This window comes from Mastigoproctus giganteus, chromosome 8, assembly GCF_048544385.1.
Source record: "Mastigoproctus giganteus isolate SK-2022 chromosome 8, ASM4854438v1, whole genome shotgun sequence".
In the NCBI taxonomy this organism is placed as follows: domain Eukaryota; kingdom Metazoa; phylum Arthropoda; class Arachnida; order Uropygi; family Thelyphonidae; genus Mastigoproctus; species Mastigoproctus giganteus.
Genome location: NC_143582.1, coordinates 122,913,177 through 122,934,243, shown reverse-complemented (window position 1 = coordinate 122,934,243; position 21,067 = coordinate 122,913,177). Strand labels below are relative to the sequence as shown.

Here is a 21,067-nt window from a genome sequence, read left to right as displayed (position 1 = left end):
GCCATTAATGGCTGTTGTGAAAGTAATCAATTAAATATTATATGCACATTGTTTGAATTAGGGCATTATCCTATTTATTTTTGGATTGTGTATGTTGTGTAATTTATATTTTGGATGGATGGCATTTCAGGCATTAAGGCTTAACAATGTTGTCTAACAATTTGGTTTTGCTAGACAGCACTCTTAGGCATTTTAACAAAATAAAATGAACAAAGACCATTGTTCTTTGTTCATTTTATTTTGACAGAAATGTAAATAAACCTATTTATATTATAGGTTTTACCTATAATATAAATAGGTATAAACAGGTGTTCTGCGAGTCGTAAATAAGCGACAAGAAGTGGCGTTATAAGTCGTCATTGGTTGATTAATGTATCTATTATCTTGCAGTCCCCACTGTCTTCACATCTGCTACTAAAAAAAAAGAGAGAGAGAGAGAGAGAGACCAAATATTTAGCTTTAGTGCATCGTGTCAATTGTTGTTCCATCACACCGCAAAAGGACAAATTTTGTTTGTTTTATTATTTATGTCAGCGATGTCGGAATTTTTTTTTTTTATAGTAACTTTTAAAAATTTTTTTTGTCTAGAAATCGCGAAAATGATGGGCAAACGCAAGAGTTGTGCTTTCAATTAAACAAAAACTTGAAATTATTCAAAAGTTTTAAAATTCTCTAATGAACCATTATAATGTTGGTGACCAAACCATACGTGAAAATTGTAAAAAGTAAAGGGAAACTATTAGATTTAAATTTATATCATAAAAAATAAAGGGAAGCTATTAGATTTAAATTTACATTATAAAAAATAAAGGGAAGCATCGAATTGGACATGTGAGTAGTGCGTGGTAAGGTTTTTTTCGTTTTTATCTATTGCCATACTTTTTATGTAGGTCACTGAACATTTTTCGATACAGCAAGTTCCCAACTTACATAGATTTGGACTTACATTACGTTATTTCTGTTTTTTTTTTTTTTTATATGACTGAAGATTTCAGTGAAAGAGGACACACATTTCACTATAATAACGTAAAAACCCACAGAATTCCATCTATCGGTATTATTGCAACTGCAATAAGATCGGGTTTACTGTCCATTTTTAATGAATTGCACTAACAGAAAAGCCCAATAACCCATAAAGTGCAAATTGTTTTTATTTTTTTATTTCAGTGATCTCCAGAAATGTGCTTTTGTAAAATGTGGTCTCGCGTGGGGTGATAATAGTGAATTTTCACCTTAACCCTGTGAAGTTCTTTTCAGAAAATTTAATTTTGACTGTTATCGTGATGCCGACTAAGAGAATAAGTTACAGCAGTACTAGTAAATCTACCAAGAAAAGGAAAGCAATCAAGTTGGATAAGAAAGTTAAAATGATAAGGATGTATGAAAATGGCCAAACATTAACAAGTATTGTGCAGAATTCAGATTTGTCAGTGTCAACGGTGAAGACAGTAAAGGAGAAAGACAGAATATGAGAAGCGGTCGGCACCAATGAAGTCAACTATGATAATAACCAAGGCTATGAAATACATACTGTATCAGGTTTTACAGTACTGGTAACCGTCGTATAACAGCGTAGTTTGGTTCCTGTAAAATCTTGTGTAATGTAAACCGTGTTAGACGGAACTAAGAACCAGTACAAAAAGGGAGTTAAGTTTCAAAAGCTAACAAAAATGCACCATTTTTGTTTTTTATAACTATCAGAAACTTAATTTTTATACTAGTAATAACTTAATATTTTAACTTTATTTTTATAATAGTAGAAACTTAAATAGTAATAACTGAACAGATGTCTTACCTTACAAACTGTGATACATTATATGTCAGATAATGTACGTTCATTTAATTTTCTTTCTCTTCATCACCGCTAAGCACGATCTCTTCTGCAGCATCTAGATTTCGTGTACCTTCTGCTCTCTTTCAAAGTCAATCTGCACACATCGAAGTCAATTTTTTATGGTCTCAAACAAGCACAAATTCAATAGTACAGAACCTAACCCAGTGATCTCCCAACAAAATATAGTGGACCCCCGCTTTAAATGATACATGAAAATCAGAAGAATATTTTCCAGTTAGCAAAATAAAAATAAATTTATGCTTACATATATAGTTTAATTAATATGTACTGTAATATGTACATACTAATTGATATTTCTGTTCACTGACTTTTTTTTTTTGGTTGTAAAATTGATATGCAATTAATAACAAAGAACACGGCACACACAAGTTGCAACAAAACTTTATACGCACAAGTGAGATACAGAGTAATGGGTTTCTGAAAATTTGTTTGTTTTTTATGATTCAATATTTCGTGGAAGGGGAAACACATTTCACCATAATAACGTGGAAACCCACAGAATTGCAGCTATTGGCACTATGGCAAATGCAAAAAGTTCGAGTTTACTACCCGTTTATAATTGATTACACTAACAGAAAAGACCAATAAACTGGAAACTGCAAATCGTTTTTATTGTTTTATGGTAGTGACCTCCAGAAATGTGCTTTAGAAAAATACCATGAAGGCGATAATGACTAGCGAGTCAATAGCAGGGATTCACAAAAAGGAATGGAAACACGGAAAAATACATCCAACATAATAGCAGCGTTTTCCCAGCGCAAAAGCTTAAATATACCTTGTTATGCGAGAATTTCCCAATTCTCAAACCCTGTTATATAAGTATAACACGGTTGCTATACTTTATAAATTGATTGTAAATGGCAGCAACGATTGCTGCAATTTACAATCTTGTTAGAGCAAAACCGTGTTGTAGAAGTACTGTGTTATGCGGGGTTGCCCGTACAGTAACATTCACTTTTTCTTCCTTTTATGTTTTCTTTTCTTATGTGCCACTCTGGTGACTTCACTGCTGTCCCCAGATAAAGTTTTTAATTGAACTAATTAAAAATATATAATTGTTTTTCTATATATATAAAAAATATATAACTAATTAATTGAAAAATATATACCTATTTTTCTTCATATCTTCTGAAGATATTATGTGGTTTTTGTAATTTTGGCATATCAGGGATATATTACAATATTTTATTAGTCAATCCCGAGTTAAGGAAAAAATTCGACTTACGTAAGAAGTCCTGGAACATATCTCTTATGTATGTCCGGGGACTTACTGTATTTTTGGATTATCCGGGATTTTTTTTTTTTTTTTTTTTTTTTTTTTACCATCTATCTCTGAAAATCGATAGTCTACTGTATTTATACTTGTGTGACACATGATGCATGGATAGAATGTTTACTATTAATGGAGGGGTGGGATATCTGGATGTTAATGATAGGGAAGTGTATAGATCATCATTGGGCATATATCTCTTCAGAAATGTGATTTGCTGCATGTTATTCAATTTTGTTTCAGATTTTAAGTGATTAGTATATTTTGATACAATGACAAATCTTTAGTTCTGTTTGGTACTTTTATAGGCTGGATGTGATTTAAATAACATTCCAAAAGGTCCACCAGTAACAGTGTTTGTTGGTAATATAACTGATAGAGCTTCTGACAGTCTTGTTCGTCAGCTATTACAGGTAATTTTTGTTTTCAAATGTGCAGTAAATTACTTTTTTTTTTATTGAATTAAAGAAAATAAATGTAAGGTGAATACATGGTTTGTGTGTAAATAAATCTGAGCAAGTGTTCTGTCAAAATACTTATTTAGTTAAAGTTCAGTATATATCAATTCATAATGAATTGATATATATATACAGTTGGATCTCTCTTTAACAAACTTCCATATAGTGAATTTTTCTATTTAGCAAATTTTTTTTGATTTCTCCTTTGCCCCTATATTGAAAATAGTTTCTTATAATGAGGAAAATTTCCATATAACGAACTAATTTCGAGAGACCCTAGTAAGCATCGTTCGCAACTCTGGCCTTTAGGCATAGAGCTGATGCTGTAGAAAGCACAAATTAAGGGCTAAAAGTTAAGAATCCCTTTAGCTTTTAAGGGCTAAAGGGATTAATTCTTAAGAGCACAAATTAAGAGCTAAAACATTCTACAGTTGTGCCCGTGAAACCTATACAGCTGCCACTACTGTACCGAGAAGTCCAGCTGGTCAACTGCTATCTATGCATCCACAGCCATTGGCAAAGATTAAAGCATATTCCCGAAGTGAACATTGGCTCTGGTCATCTTGTTTTCTACTGTAAACACCCCATTAAAGAATTAAGAGTGATTTTCCATTATCCTGGAAATCCATCTATTGTTTTGCAAACATGAGTCATCTACACTTTTACTAAATTTCACCTGTCTCTGTTTACATGGTAGGTACAAGTAAATTGGTTTTGTTTTAGCTGCTCTGCAAGTAGCCTTTCAATGTCTAAGAGGAAATCCTTGAGTGTATTGCAAAATGTGGAAGTGCTTAATAGTGTAGATCGAGGCTTTAAAAAAAAAAAAAAGAAATCACTTTAAAATTTGGGTATTCCTGCCAGTAATGTGTCAACCATTCTGAAAAACCATGTTTTGATTCTGAAACTTTTTGAGGGACCCACACACATTTAAGACACCTTAATGCAGCAGTTCTCAAACTGTGCGTTGTGACAACCCGGGGAGGTGCCATAATTTACCAGGAGCGTCGCATATGATGTAATAGTTTATGTAAGATTTCCATTGCAAATATCAAATATAAAAAAATTTTTTTTTATACTATTAGATATCTACGACTATTTGATCTGTATTATGAAGTTGGATTTTCGGCATTAGCAGTCATTAAATCTAAGTACAGATCAAAATTAAATGTTATAAAAGAAATGCGTGTCGCCATTTCAAAAATGACTCATAAGTTTTGTTTGAATTATTTAGTAAAAAGCAAACATCACAATGTTTTTTAAGAATAAAATAATATCCCGATTATTATTTCATGTATTAATAATTACCATATTAACATATTAAAAATAAGAAATTGCACAATTATAACTATTTTACTTCAAGCGAGGTGCCGGGAAAATTTTACAGATCAAGGGAGGCGGCTCAAAGTTTGAGAACTGCTGTCTTAACCAATACACTACCTAGGCTGAAGTCTATTCGTGGATATGGTCTAATTTTCATGGCATCAGAGTTCCAAGCTCAAAAAAATGTTAATTAAATTTGAAACACAATGCTGCAAAATATAAACTATAACAAATTAAATTATAGCCACTTGGCCTCATCTTAGAAAAATTCAGTCTTGGCATTTTTCCTCATCCACTGATCTTAATGAATCGAGTTACTGCCCTGTCACCTGAAGGCAGGCTTCTACTATCTGATTATCATAGCTTGTCTTCTAAACATCAAGGTCACAAAATTATTAAAATAGCCTCCTTTCCGTGAACATGATCCAGAGTCTCCTTCTCCAGAATTCGTAATGGCATTTCTAAAGTAGATCTTAAGTCAGCATATAAATTACAATTCATTATTATATGTTCAGCTGTTTCGAGTTCTCCACAAGTACAGGTACCCCGATCTCTAAGTCCAAGCTGAAATAATCTATAAGACAAACCTGGGCCAGTTATCAGATAGGTAGTGTTTAATTCAAATTGTAGGTTTCTTCCTGGTTTCAGTTGACCTTCACATGGGGAATCAGTTTCATTTTAATGGTTTCTTTCTTTCGACATTTGGAATAAACACATGTTTTTCTACCTTTTTCAACATCATTCCGTCTATTTTGCCACATTTCCATCAACTCATAGATCCTTTTCATTTCTAATGTCAGCTCTTGTATAAATCTTTTCATCATCCAGACACGATGTTACCCGTAATTGTTTGCTTAATATTCCTCTTGGCATAATACAAAATCCCTGATATAATGACTTTAAACTGTGCCAGCATCCTCCTGGATATAATCTTCAAGTCCTCTCTAGACACGGTCTGGCATCCCGAGTAATGCTTAGCTTTGCACCCGTAATAAATACTTTTGTTTAATTACATTCTCACCCTGATGCAACCAAGGTCCAGTGGCATAAGTTATGATCGGGACAAACAAGCATTCATATAATAAGTTAAGTAATCAGCCTTTTATGACCCAATCTTTCCTCACAGTCTTCCAGAGCATTGCATACAAGGTTCTTCTTTTAGTGTTTAGGTATTTTGTATGTTTCATTAAGAACAAATGTTCCTCCAAGGACAGTCCCAAATATTCAGTAACTCTGGCATAATGAACTGGGTGCCCCAGGAGCCTCACTGTAGGAGCCTTGTTCATACTCAAACACCCCTTCAACAACATCTGAATGGTTTTGTCACAGGATGTTTATAATTTATACAGCCTACTCCAGCTTTCTAACTTCCTTAAGATCTCTTCAGACTTCTTTTCAATTTCTGTTCGAGAATTGCCAGATATTAAGATTGTAAGATTATCGGCATATGCAGTCATTTCTATGCCTTGTGTTTCTTGATTCAAATATTTATCTAGGACGCTGTTCCACGCAAAGGGACCGATGACCAAGCCTTGTGGACATCCTCTTTGTACATCTTTTTCCTTTTTTCTACTTTGGTATACAAAGTCTTAACAATCACCTTCCTATTGTTAAAATAATTCCTAAAAACAGAATATAAACTCGTAGAACACTCTGTTTCCCTAATTCTGGCCAGGATGCCTTCATACCACAATCTGTCAAAAGCACCTTTAAAATCAGTAAAAATGCCCAAAACATACCGTGTATTGCTCTTCTTAACAGCCTGGATTAAGCTATGGATTACATCCTCAGTTCCAACTCTTCTTAAAACAAAATTGATTTATAGAGGACATACAAACCAGTTTCACTCATCAGCCTTGTCACCTCTCCCTTTGTAGACTGTTCCTAGTTTGCTTGCCACTGCTGTGTAAGCTCAGTGGTGATTCTTTTCCTTTCTCTCTTTGGTTCAGCTACAAAGGCTAGGGTGATATCCCGATTTTCAATGGGCTAAGTCTATAATAACGACCTCAGTGTACTGTTTTCAAATCCAAGGGGAGAGAACCTGCCAATACTTCCAAGGCAGGAATATTCACCATGCAGCAAGCTCTCTAGTTATGGCTAGTAGAACATTTCTCTGTCTATTTCTAGTTTTCTTTTAATGCTCTATTGTGGTTCTGTTATATGAAAGCCAGCCTCATAAGAGGTGACTGGAACGAAAACAGCTTTATAGCTCAGAGTAAGTGTTTTATTTTAATGTTATATTTTAATGTTATGGTCAGATCTGTGGATCATGGCTACATAATTCATAATTTTCTTGGCTAGATGGTCAATTTGAGGCCGAAGAGAGCTTACTATCAAAAATGATACCAAGGTATTTTAATTATTGAACCATTTTGATAGAGGTAACAGATTTATTTATGAAAAATTGTTTTTAGTTTTCATTTCAACACAATTGTTTTAATTTTTTCTGGAAAGTTTTTTTAATTTGTGGAGTAGTGTCCACTGTTGCAGTGTTTTGAAGGGTGAGGTTTGCTTGGTTTTCTAGCCCTGCACAGGTGTCCGCCCTTGCAATGATAACAAGATTATCTGCAAAGTGAAGGCATTCGCTTTGCAGATGATCAGGAGCTCGTCAAGCACTATGATCCAAAAGAATGCATCGAGCAGAGCCCTGTGGACAGCCTATTTTGACTGTTCTGCATTTCTTGGTATCTGGTACAAACTATTACATTACTATTATCAAGATAACTGCAGATGGTGTCGTTGTACAGATTAAGGGGCACATTATCCTGTGTAGCCTTCTGAGAATGGTGGGCCACCAAAGTGTTGAAGGCAACAGCAAAATCTACAGACATAGCTAGCATGTATTTCTGCTGTGTGTTATTTGCTGCAGTTATTAGATGCATTGTATCTTCAGTTAGTGGAATGGCTTCCAGCCAAATTGTTTGTCTGCAGAGTTGCTGACTGGTAATGGTCAAATAGCCAGCACATGCTAGTCACTCCAGGAGTGTATCCAGCTTGGGGCAGAGGTATTGGCCATTAAAATCTGGCTCCATAAGTGACTTCTCCAGCTTTTTAAAAGTGATTCTCCAGGTTTTTGGCCTCAAAAGTGCCTGTTTCCATGGGATGCAGAATACCCTATGGGCAAAGAATTGATTGTAGAGGTGAAGTATTTGGTTTAGAAAGGCTAAAGCAATTTTTTAGCATCCTCTACCTCCATTATGTCTAGTCTAAGGCATTTATTTTTTGTGCTACCTAGACAGAAACGACAGGTGTAAGGGGTTATGCTCTTAGTTTAGAAGCACATAAAATCATCTAGGGCATCCTGTTGATATGGGTGGCCAGTTAAATGATGAGTCAGTTTTGTGTTGCATAAACAATGAGAATATTAAATTGAGAGTAGGAGTGTGTTATATGTATACAGACTGTGATGACTATAGTGAACAACTATATAGAGAAATAATGTAGCCCAGTAAATCAGTGTTCTACAATGGGAGATTTTAACTTTAAATCTATCTGTTGACTGGAACTTGTGGGATGGTCACAAACAACTAGCAAAACTTCTGTGGATTTATTGGATGACTATTTTCTATAGCAGCAGCATGTTAGAGAGACAACATGGGAGAGAAATACCCTTGATCTGATTATAAGCACTGACTCTTTATGCATTCAGAATCTGCAGTTAAAAGAACTACCAGGTGGCAGTGATGACAGAATTGATGTGGGATTTACTTAAAGTTGTAGTTACCATCAAGGGTAAAGGAAAGGATTTTTGCTTTCATAAAGGAGACTACAGTTGCCTTAGACAGTTTTTAAATACTATTCATTAGTTGTTCCTACTGTATAGTATTTAAAAACAGTCTAAGGCAACTGTAGTCTCCTTTATGAAAGCAAAAATTCTAAATCAACAAATCAACAAATTCTAAATGGAAAGCATTCCGAGGTATAATCTTAGGAGCTAATAGGTTTTTAATACCAACCAAGAAATATTGTTCAAGGCTTAGACCTAAATGGATGTCAGGTGAACTAATGAGGCATGTGTCAGAGAATAAAAATTCATAGGATGCATATAAATTATCATTTGATGCAAAAGCCTATGGTAGTCAGCATCTTATGATGGATTCAAGATGTGGCCTGACCATTGCCATATAGAATGGATTAATCACTTATCACTGCTAGCAAAATTTCAAAATGTCATTGACAACACCAAATGAGCTATGCTGGAAGCCTGTCTTTTTTTTTTTTTTTTTTTATGAAAACCCCAAACACGAGAGGTATTTACCATGCATGGGTTGGGGGTTGAGAAGACGAAAGAAGATATTTGTTGACATTAGACTTGAACTTCTGTAGACTATAACTTTCAGGAAATATGTATGAAGGAAGGTCGTTCCAGAAAACGGCAGTTGAATGAATAAATGAGGAAGATGAACAGTTGATTCTGTGAGTTTGAAGTGGGTCAGTAAATGGATGTTGGCTGGTGGCAGCGCATGTTTGGACTGTTTTGAAAGAGGGAGAGTGGAGATTATAGAAGGCAATTCAGAAGAACAGTGCCCATAGAAATATCTATAGAAAAGAAAGGCAGCAGAAACAGAGCATCTATGAGACAGAGTAGAGAAACTCTGTTAGAGATGAGTCATTAATTAACCTAATTGCCCTCTTCTGAATGGAATCTAGAACCCTAAGAGAGGTTTTGGCTACACCTCCTCAGATGTGGGAACAATATTTCACGGTAGGGCGGATGTGTGATTTGTACAGAGTGAACAGCTGTTTGGATGAAAAGTAATGCCAAGAGCGAAAGAGAAAACCAAGTTTTTTAGATGCAGAGAAAGCAATATATTTGTAATGTGCTTGTGCCAAGGGAGATTAGAAGTCAGGGTAATCCCGAAAAGAGATATATCATCTTGTCTAGAAATCAGTGTCTCATTGAAGATAAGCATAGGAGCAAAAGAATCCTTTTTTGTGAGATATAAGACAGGACTGAGTTTTAGAAGGATTGAAATCAACTAAGTTGTCTTTGCCCCACTGGACAATTACCCGAAGATTGGCATTTTAGGAATTGGTAGTGGATATTCGAAGTGAAGCCGATTGAGCAGGGCGAGGTTTCTCAAACTGGAAAGTGGAATGCAATGTTCTATCATCAGCAAAACTATGGATAGAATTTCCGGTCACTGGAAGAAGGTCATTAATGGAAAAGAGTGGGAGGAAAACTGAACCTTGGGGGACACCAGCATTAGTGGAGAAGTTAGAAGATCTACCTCCCCATCTACCCATCTACCCCCACTTATGTGAGCAGTCAGAGAGAAAACTGGATAACCAATTACAAAAAACAGTTAGCAGACCGTAAGATGGAAGCTTGTTTAGAAGACATTTATGCCAAACAGGATCGAAAGCCTTTGAGATGTCAAGAGCTTGTGTTTCACCGAACTTTTCCATTGAATTTATCCATAAATGGGTAACATAAGCCAGAATATCACCAGTGGATCAACACTGACTGAGTCCATTCTGCTGATCGTTGATCAGACAGAAGGTTTCTAGGTAGTTTAAGAGTTGGCGGTTAAATGATTTCTCCCTTACTTTAGAAAGAGTAGAAATAATTGCAAATGGACAATAATTGGATGGGAGGGATTTGTCACCCTTTTTAGGAACTGGCTGGGTATGAGAAAATTTCCAAGCAGAAGGAAAAATACCTTTGGAATAAGAAAGTGAAAAAAGGCAGCAAAGAAGAGGAGTAAGTTCAGGAGCACAGGTTTTGAGAACAAGTGGATAAATACCATTGGGACCTGGAGCTTTCTTAGCATCAAGATTCGTCAAAATCCTTTTGACGGAAGACCACAGGAGGCATTGAATGGAGCGTGTTGGGAATGGTGGGAGGTGTTTTACCAAGATCATTAATACATGAGTTGGAAGAAATATGGGATGCTAGCAGGTCAGCTTTATCTTTGGCTGAAGTGATAGTAGAACCCTCTGGTTTTGACAGAGATGGGCAAAAGTTGAGGCCAATAACTTTGGCAAGAGACCAGAATCCTCGGTTACCATTAGAGCAAGAAGCAAGTTTTCTACTCTTAGCCTGTTCAAAATCTAGTTTGGACTGATTGATAACTGCTTAAAAATTGTTGCAAGCTTTGGTGTAGGCAGAAAATGAAATTAAAGAATTGCAAACAAGCAAATTACGATATGCAGCATTGTTCTCTTGAACAGGCTTAGCATATTTATTGGAAAACCAAGGTTTAGCTAAAGGATGAGATTTCAAAGTGGAGTGTGGAACAAAGGATTCCATTCCTACAATAATAATTTCACCAACACGATCCGAGCAAACATTGACATCAGAAGTTTTGAAACAGTAATGCAACCAAGGAAAAGAAGAAAAGAAATCTCGCATGTCATCCCATTTTGTATTTTTGTAATGCCAAACAACACGAGATTGCAAATAGCCATGAGATAAAGGCTCCATTGGAGAAGAGACAATCACCAAGTTGTGATCTGAGGTGCCTAAAGGACCACTCACGTTGGATGTGTACTTAGAAGGGTGGTTTGTGAGAAAAAGATCATGCGTGTTGTTTGTATGGTTAGGATTGTCCGGTATTTTGGTAGGTAAATGATCAGTCTGTGCGAGGTCATTAGCAATTGCAAAAGCCTCAGCATCTCGACCATCTTAGGAAAGTCAAGTTGCAAAGAGAGGAAGTCAAAGAGCTCCAAGTGATTAGTGGAGTTGGGAGAACAGTAGAGACAACAGATGAATATGACAGAATGAGGTAGAGAGAGTTAAAGCCCGAGAACATCGAAAAGAGGAGATTCAAAATTACCAAGTCTCTGACAGGGAATATCAGAATGGACATAGGCACAAGTACCACCTTTGAGGTGAAAGGAATAATACAGTGAATAATTTGGCAAATGAGATGAGCAGTGGTTGAATCAACCGATAACTGAAAATCTCTCAGCAAAAGTAATGTGGTTTGGCAGACTGAAAGTTGAAATGGACATCATTGAGATTAGAACTGAGATCACATATTTGTGAAATGAACTAGAAAGTGTTTGGGCGGTTTAGAGCTTTTTGCTCTATTAGTTTGACAATTTAACCCCAGGAGCTCATATCTGGTGAGTATGGGCTTGGCATACCCAGTGTCCTTAGCTGGCTATCCTCTTTCTTCTCTTCCTTGGTGATTCCCCTTCTCTCTCTCTCTCTCTCTCTCTCTCTCTCTCTCTCTCTCTCTCTCTCTCTCTCTCTCTCTCAAGGTAACTCAAACTTTTTTTTTTTTTTGGCTGGTGCAGAATAAGCCTCAAGCTTCCTTGTACTACTGGCTAATAATAATAATTCATGCTGCATTCAATAGTAAGAAAAAGTGGGGGTTTGGGGGACATGCTGTATGAATAATGAAATTTTTGGATGTGGCATAGACATGGTAAGAATATACCCAGATCCTTGACATAATGTAGCACGACAATTCCCCTCTCATACACACTACTCGGAGTCCTCCAATCACTACCTGGCATAGTAAAGGTTATACACTAGCTGATGTGGAAGCTTCAGCTAGTGTATTACTAGCTGAAGAGAGTTACCAATAGGTTTGGTCCGGTGTACTAACTAGCCGCCGACCTGCGAACACTGTTTTAGTGCTGTATCCTTGAAATGTAGGGAAGTTTAGATCTCGCCATGGTGTTCATCATAACTTTAAAAGACATCACTCATACTGCATGATGGAAGAGATGAGGAAAGGTTGACTGGAACTTAACTCTGGAGACTAAACATGGGTTCCACCACTTCAAGCCTGCAATAAGCAAAGTGGTGGTATTGCACTGTTTGATGAGAGTCATATACCACCTAGTATTGCCTGGTAACACAGAGTGTCGGCATTCCTTCGTTTGGTGTGGGTGCCAATAGGTGATTTGGCTGTCACAGACTGTCCGGACTTAGCTGTAATTGGGTCCACTTGACTTGAGTGTCACACAAATATCAGTTACATCAGCGTTTTAGACTCCCAGGTAGCAAGCACAGCTTGTCTGGCATATTTGAGAGAATGTCTGTGACAACCTCAAGGTCTGTGCTCAGAGAAATATATATCAGACTGCACAATTGGTCCCAGTATCTACTACTCTGAGATTACTCTTGGGTTACTGCTACCCATATGCAGTACCTTGCATTTCTAAATCTTAAATTTAATTGCCATTTCTCAACCATCGGCCTAAATTTTGTAGATGATATTGTAACATCATACCTTGATAACTGTCATTAATCACCCTGCTAATCTTTGTATCCTCTGCAGACTTTGACATTAAACTTTTATATATCCTCATCAATATCATTAATAAATATAGAAAAGAAGAGTGCACCCAGCACCAAACCATGTGGGTCTGCAGTAATCACATTAGTCCATGAAGAGCAGTGTCCATGATATCCACTGCCTGTCTTCTTCTACTCAACCATCCCTTCATCCATTGCAGTAACTTTCCTTTAATGCTGTACTACTTCAGTCTGTATAGCAGTCTTTTATATGCAACAGTACCAAAAGCTTTCCTGAAAGCCTTTTGTACTGTTGTAACCAATTAAAGTTTTATTATATCTATCTATCATAGTCTCCAATCAATCGGTTAGCCAAGATTTCTCCTTAACAAACCCATGTTGTGACTGAAGTATAACTGCACTCCTGTCTACATGTTGTTGTATTACTTTAATCAGTGGCTCCATTATTTTTCACTGGTACAGAAGTTAAGCTAACAGGTCTGTAATTACTCATGTCACCATGTGATTCTTATTTGTGAATTAGGATACATTCACGTATCTTTATTCCACAGCGACCTCCCCTGAATTTACATTGTCTCATAATTATGGCTAAGCATTTGCTTACCTCCTTTGCTGTTTTTTTTAAATATAATTGTATAAATCCTATTCACTCCTGGCACCTTACTTATGTTTAAGTTCAACTATTTGTCTTCCCCTTTCCTCTCAGTTATCACAAAATCGTTTAGCTCCCTGTTAGAGTGTGATAAACTTTGGGCTTCCTCCTCCCTGAGGTGCCTCTGTAGCCAGGTACGCAGGAGCAGTGCGTAGCACACGCTTCTTGATTAGACTGGGGTTTGAGCCCGTGACCACCAAAGATGGAGGATGTGGAAAGGTCAGGGAATGACCACCACATATCCCCGGAGCAATATGGCCTTAGTTGCTAATGCTCCTAAAAACCAAATAACAACAACCTCCTCCCTGAAGAATTCCTCATTTGTTTCATCTCTGAGCAACCTAAGCAAGATCATGAAATCATCATTGAGTGGACCATTGTGATTGAACCCCTTTCTTTTACTATTAATATAAGTAAAGAAGTCATTGCTGCTTTTCTTTGCATTCTTTGCTAGAAAAAAATTTTTAAAATCTGAATTGGCTTGCCTAACCTCCCCTGTGACTTTATAGCAGACTAATTTATGTATATACACACCATAGACTTATGAATCACTTGATAATTTATATGCATCCTATGCAGTTTTGTTTTCTGCCACATTATTATTAGCTATATGGTGCAAGGAAGCCTGAGGCTTATGCTGCACCAGCCAAAAAAAATATATCCCAAGTTATCCTGAGAGAGAGAGAGAGAGAGAGAGAGAGAGAGAATGAGAGAGAGAGAGTTGAAGGGAATCACCAAGAAAGAGAAGAATGATGATGATATCCAGCTCAGGACCCTGGGTTGGCCAAGCCAATACTCACCAGGTGTGAGCCCATGCCTCAGTTCATCTAACATCCATTTAGATCTAAACCTTGAACTGTATTTATTAGTTGGTATGAAAAGCCTAGTAGCTTCTATCATTATTTTCCTGAATACTTTCAAACTAGTCTGCAAGCAAGTGACAAAGGAGGCTAGTCAAACCTAAGCAGATTATGAGAAATCTTTGGCAAAGGATGGAAATAAAAACAGGAAAGACTTCTTTACTTATATAAACACCAAAAGGATAAGGTTGAATCACATAGGTTCACTTGAAATTTTTGGTAACTGTTATTCATCCTGTTCAGGATATGGACAGCCAATGGATATTTCGCATCTACATTCACACATAGGGGATTCTTTAGGGAAATGCATGCCAGAAGTTTATCAAACTCTACTGGGGAGCTAAATGATTTTGTAATAACTGAGAGCAAAGTGGAAGAGAAATTGTTGAAGTTAAACATAAGAAAGGCACCTGAGGTTGATGGGATCTATCCAGTTATATTAAGGGAAGTAGCAAAAGAAATAAGCAAACCTTAGCCATAATTATGAGAATGTGTTTGGATTCAGGGAAGGTATGCAGTATGTGTTAATGTATCTCCAATTCACAAAAGTAGGATCAAAGAGTAATTACAGACCTGTTAGCTTAACTTCTGTTCCAGGGAAAATAATGGAGGCACTGGTTAGAGAAGCACTGCAGGATCATCTAGACAAGACTCCACTAATTGAACCCATTGTGGGTTCATTGAGTGGAGATATTGTCTGAAAAGTTTAATTGTAAACTTTTAGATGCAAAAAATAATTTTAATATCATATATTTAAATTTCAGGAAAGCTTTTGATGTTGTTGAGCATAAAAGACTTGTACAAATCTTTTATTTTTTAATGTCCAAATTGATATGGATAAAGAGATGGTTGAGTGGAAGAAGTCAGGTTGGTTATGAGTGGACAATGCGGATTAATGTTATTAGTCCATGTGGACTAATGTTATTTGTGGAGATCCAGAGGGTTCTGTGCAGGACTCATTATTATTTTCTGTATTTATTAATGACATTGATGAAGGTATATATGAGGATTAACGTCTAAGTTTGCAGATGATTAAAAGTTTGGCAGGGTGGTTAATGACAGTAATGAAGGTTTGATGCTTCAACATGGTTTAGAAAAATTAGGCAGATCAGGTGAGAAATGGCAATTGAATTTTTTGACATTGGCAAATACAAGGTAGTGCATATGGGTAGCTGTAATTCCAGACTAACATATTAAGTGTGTTTTCAGGGTCATGGAAAAGGACTGTGGTAATCTGCAGCCACGTGTAAAGTTCTCTGAGCAGTGCTGACAGTCTGTCATGAGAGTTCATTGAGTTTTGTCATGATATACACGAATGTTGCTAGCAGAGATTAGGAGGTGATTATTCCATTATATAAGGCAATGGTGGGTCCACATCTGGAGTGCTGTGTACAGGTCTGGAGGCCTATTCTAATCTATTGAGATTGGTGAATGGGACAAAGGTGTGCTCTTACCAGTCAAGTCTTCAGTTTTGCAGATTGTGGTGTCTGGATACAAGTCACTTGCAAGATGATCTGATTGAGGTGTTTAAGTCTGACTGGTTTGAGAAAACTGAATGCTGAAGGGATTTTTCCTCTTGCTTGTACTATGCACATTAGGTGGGGGGGGCAATAAATTTAAATTGAGTAAGGGTGGTTGCAGGACAGATGTGTGGAAATTTGCCTTCAGCCAACAGGTGATTGATAGCTGGTACAAGTCTCCACCCATTGTTGTGGAAGTGGATAGTTTGAATAAACTCAGGAAAGAACTGGAGAAACTATTGGAGGGGATGGATAGACAAAATGGATTTTATTGGCTAATGCTGCATTCTAAGCTTGGTTTTTTTGCATCATTTGCTGCCACTAATACTTTTACATGTTCATTCCTTCTAACAGTTTTAGTGTTTTTTTTTTTTTTTTAGGTTTATTAAATTAAAATAAGGCTTAAAGGTTTAGTCTTGCCTTAGGTTAGTATATAAAACTATAAAGTGAATTATAATATTAAGATAAAGTAGTTTCAGGCATTTACATTACAGTTAGTTAAATTAAATATTAAATGATGTGTTTTGTTGCTATTGACATTGAAGCAAGTAGTATTGCATCCTAAATTAAGAATTGATATACAGCAATACCTTGGTTAGCATGGGTTTCACTCTAATATGGTTTTCAATTAAGTTTAAGTTGAAAATTTACCGTAAATATTAAAACTCATTCAATAGCTAAGACACATACTCTACATATATGCTGCGGTGTCGTATCCTAGGTACACTTACATATATGCTGCATTGTTGTAGCCTAGGTATGCTTGCATATATGCTGTGGTGCTAACTCCTGCATGCACGTGTCACTAGCTCCCCTCAGGCAGTCAGCGGCAACATGCAACAATGTTCAGTATTCTTAATTCCATCCTGACGACGTACAAATTCTTAATTCCATCCTGATAGCTTTTCATTTCACAATTAATTTTTTACCCTTTTAAATACAATTGAAAATACATCTGCATCTTGGCTAGAAACCACTGCCAACAACATGCATTCTGTTTGGCAGCATGTTTCGCCCCATTTGGCAAATGATTTCAATGGTTTTGAATCGCAAGTTCAGGTAATTGCCAAAGATATTGTGAAGATTGGAAAAGACTTGGGATTTGAAAAGTTTGGACACTGTCAATGTATGTGACTGCATTGATTCACATGGAAATGACTTAGATGATGCATCTTTCCTTGAAATTTACAAGTAAACTGCATATAAAGAAGAGGAAAACAATTCTGAAGTGGCACCAAAAGAATTTTCAACTGAAGAATTGGAGAAAGTTTTCGGGGGGGGGTGACAAATTGTAAAATTTGTCATTCAAGATGACAAATTTTACAAGATGGGATTCGACGTTACAAAGACTTATGTGCCAAGAAAAAGAAGAGAATACTTCAGACTTCATTATTGAAATACCAAAATAAACAATATAAAGCTTTTTTCTCATCTTTCATGATGTTATCGTTTCATTAATAATATTTTTATGACAAATTGTAAAATTTGTCATTCAAGATGACAAATTTTACAAGATGGGATTCGACGTTACAAAGACTTATGTGCCAAGAAAAAGAAGAGAATACTTCAGACTTCATTATTGAAATACCAAAATAAACAATATAAAGCTTTTTTCTCATCTTTCATGATGTTATCGTTTCATTAATAATATTTTTAATTTAAAATCCTTTTAATTGGCCATCAAGTGCAAATTGTTTATGAATTTCTTATAATTTGTTTATAGACTGTTTCTCTGGTATGCATTCATTTAAAACCCATTATAATAATACCTTAATCAGCATGGTTTCAAATAACACGAAACAGTTTTGGTACCAATTCAGTGCTATGAGGGGGCATTGCTGTATAGTTTTTGACTGCATTAAAAGAGAAACAAGTAAATGATGTAAGTCAAGAAGTGGTATTCCACAGTATTGAAATCTTCCCTGGTTAACCTTGAAACTAATTTCTTAACATTTGTAATAACTAAAGAAATTTCTTTGGTGCAAATAAAAGTGAGAAAATTTCAAGGCAGCAGGGTATAGTGGGTTGTGCTATTTCTTTGATATTCCTATTAACTATGAGGCCACATATGCTGGTACCAGTGGAACAGTTCCCCAAAAGATGCCCAAGTGGATGACATTGAGAGGTCATGTGTTTGACTGAGGAGAAGACAAAAAAAAAAAAGCATGGATGACTTACAGACCACTATGAGATTTATGAGTACAGGAACTCTCTGACTTACGTAAGGGTTGCGTTCCATGGAACGCTATGTAAGTCAGATTTTACGTAAGTCGGAATTTCTCCCATGCTTGTGTAGCATTCGCAACTGTGCTCGCTGAATTGGTTGAATTAAAAAAAAATGTTCAATGAACATGTAAATAGAATTATTGTATTTATCAATTTTTTTTATTTCATGCGCAGGAAAAATTACAAAAGCTGGCAATTTAAAAAATTTCAAAATTATAAAATTACAAAAAAAGAGAGACAGGCATAACATCAGTAAGTTATACCTCTCGAGCATCGTTGACAGAATAGACATCTTCAGCTGATAAGTATGCTTCTGCGGAGGTTGAGGGCTGTGGAGATTTAGAAGGCGTCGGCCGCTTACCCTTACGAAAGAACATATTAATGGATGACTGGATGGTGATCATAAATTTCTTTGTAGCAATCAAAGCATATCATCATTCACTCCTCTGTTAATTTTTAAGAATCGTTTGCCGTCAGGATTCATCTTCTCAAACCTCACCATTTATGATGCAATTTCACAAAATGCCATTGCCATCTCCCTGGTGATGAAGTGTCTCAGCTCCTCATTTGGTTCATCTTCAGCTTCATCAGCAATTTCTTCTCTCACTATCACTGACTGAAAGTCAATAAGTTATTTGTTAGATAATTCCTTCTCTTCATCCTCTGTTAACTCCTCCACGTCTTTGGCATTAACCTCCAACTGAAGTAGCTGTGCAACCTTTACAACCTTATCTGTAACCTCTTCATATGCATCTTTTCAAATCCTTCGAAGCCTTTTACGTACCATGGGCATATTTTCTTTCATGTGCTATTTAAACAACTTTTAGTAATTTCTGCCCAGGCCTTATTAATATTTAAGATGGCGTGGGAAATATTGTAAGATTTCCAAAAGTATCCTAATGTAAAATTTTTTTCATTGTCTACTGCAGACAATGCTTGAACAAATGTTGTGCGTAAATAGTATGCTTTTAAATTAGAAATAACAATCTGATCCATAGGTTGGATGAGGGAAGTCGTGTTTGGAGGCAGAAATATGGTTCTCATGTTCGAATTGAAATCATCTAGATGTGTATGATGTCCAGGAGCATCATCTAATAGAAAGAATCTCGAAAGGAACGTCATTGTTTTTACAATGTTTTTCAATCTCTGGAATGAAGCTGCATTTAAACCAATTCTCAAAGAGAGAGATATTGTTATCCATGCTCTCTGTTCGATCGGAAATGCACGGATAGGGTGGCTTTATTGATGCCCTTTGCACCCGTCTGGTGCAAAGGGCATCAATAAACACGGATAGGGCAACACGGATAGGGTGGCTTTATTGATGCAGTTTCACCAGACTCTGGTGCAACTGCTGCCATAGTAGGATTTCAGGGTTTAGGTAGGATCACTGAAATCTCTCCTGATCAACTTTGGTGATGTTGGAATGCTCCTCAACATGGGATGGTTCAGCAGACTTCTTAGGAGATGGGACATTGCTGACACCAGTGGTACCATTTTACTGCAGATGTGTGGATAAAGTTTTGTCACTACTTACCTCTTTCCTACTCTACATCTCTTATTCCTTCTTTTGGGGAGCCTTACACTTCCTTCCCTGGCTTTGCTGTCTTTCTGTTTCCTTTCAACTCTGCCATTGCTCCCTTTCTCTTGACATTGTCATCTCATTGCTAGCTTCTGCCTTGTGTAAGTTAGACTTGAAGATGGCTTGTAAATGAAAAGCTGAGTCCTGGTTTCACGTGCCAAGGAGCTGCCTTCCAATTGACTGCAGATTCCTGTTAGCTAACAGGGTAGTCACACAACCAACACAAACCACATTTCATACCAAACTCACTTCCAAGACTATCCACACTTGAGGCTTACAAAGGGGGCACATCGTCATTAAGGGAGATTTCCACTGCTGCTTAGACAAAGAAAATATAATATATGGTCACTTATCTCTATCAGATTAGTCATTAAGTATTATTGTCTAGAGGTTCTCCGTAGCCGAGTGGTCAGGAGCGGGAGTGCAGTAGTACACGCTCTTTGAGTAGACTGGGGTTCAAGCCCCTGACTGCTGAATACAGTCGATCTGCCAACCTGCACCGGACCAGTGTGGCAGATTATGGTCCATTTTCCCTCAGCATGAATTGTTGAGGAGGCTTCCATCCTGCAGTGGGTTGATAATGGCTGCACTTTACCTTTTTTTTGTTATTGTCCAGCATGAAGCTTTACTTGTTATTAAAGAATGTTTCTGTTTTTTAGTAAAGTAAACAAAATATATTTGATGTCATCTGATAAACTGGTTTTTATTTGTCCAATAATACAATATTTTTTTTGTCTCTTTCTATTTTAGCGGTGTGGAACAGTAATTAATTGGAAAAGGGTTCAGGGAGCAAATGGAAGATTACAAGGTCTGTGAATTTTGTACTCATTCTAGACCAACGAGAGATTTTTTACTTTAGCTGGATATTTCTTAATGCACTTATTATATGTAGATAATTTCTCTACATCTGTTGGAATTAATTTAATAGTTTTTAATTGTTTAATGATTTCATTTGTTTGGAAACACTTAGAGGATTTTCAGTTAAATACTTATTTGTATTTTATATATACTGTAAATTTAGATGTTTGAATAATGTTGTATTATTATGAGAATAAATTATTCAAGCTTATAAATTATCAAATTCATTTTTGACTTGGAATAGATTTCTTCTA

General features: G+C 36.4%; 1 protein-coding gene across 3 annotated transcripts in view; it reads left to right on the top strand.

Annotated features, from left to right (window-relative positions):
- LOC150081794 (RNA-binding protein 25) overlaps positions 1 to 21,067 on the top strand; it is a 769,112-nt gene that overhangs the window by 181,760 nt on the left and 566,285 nt on the right. For all 3 annotated transcript variants that reach the window (XM_090378892.1, XM_090378890.1, XM_090378891.1), the window contains exons 6-7: positions 3,434 to 3,538; positions 20,706 to 20,763. In XM_090378892.1, coding sequence (XP_090235018.1) covers positions 3,434 to 3,538; positions 20,706 to 20,763 — 163 coding nt within the window. The remainder of the gene's footprint in view (positions 1 to 3,433; positions 3,539 to 20,705; positions 20,764 to 21,067) is intronic.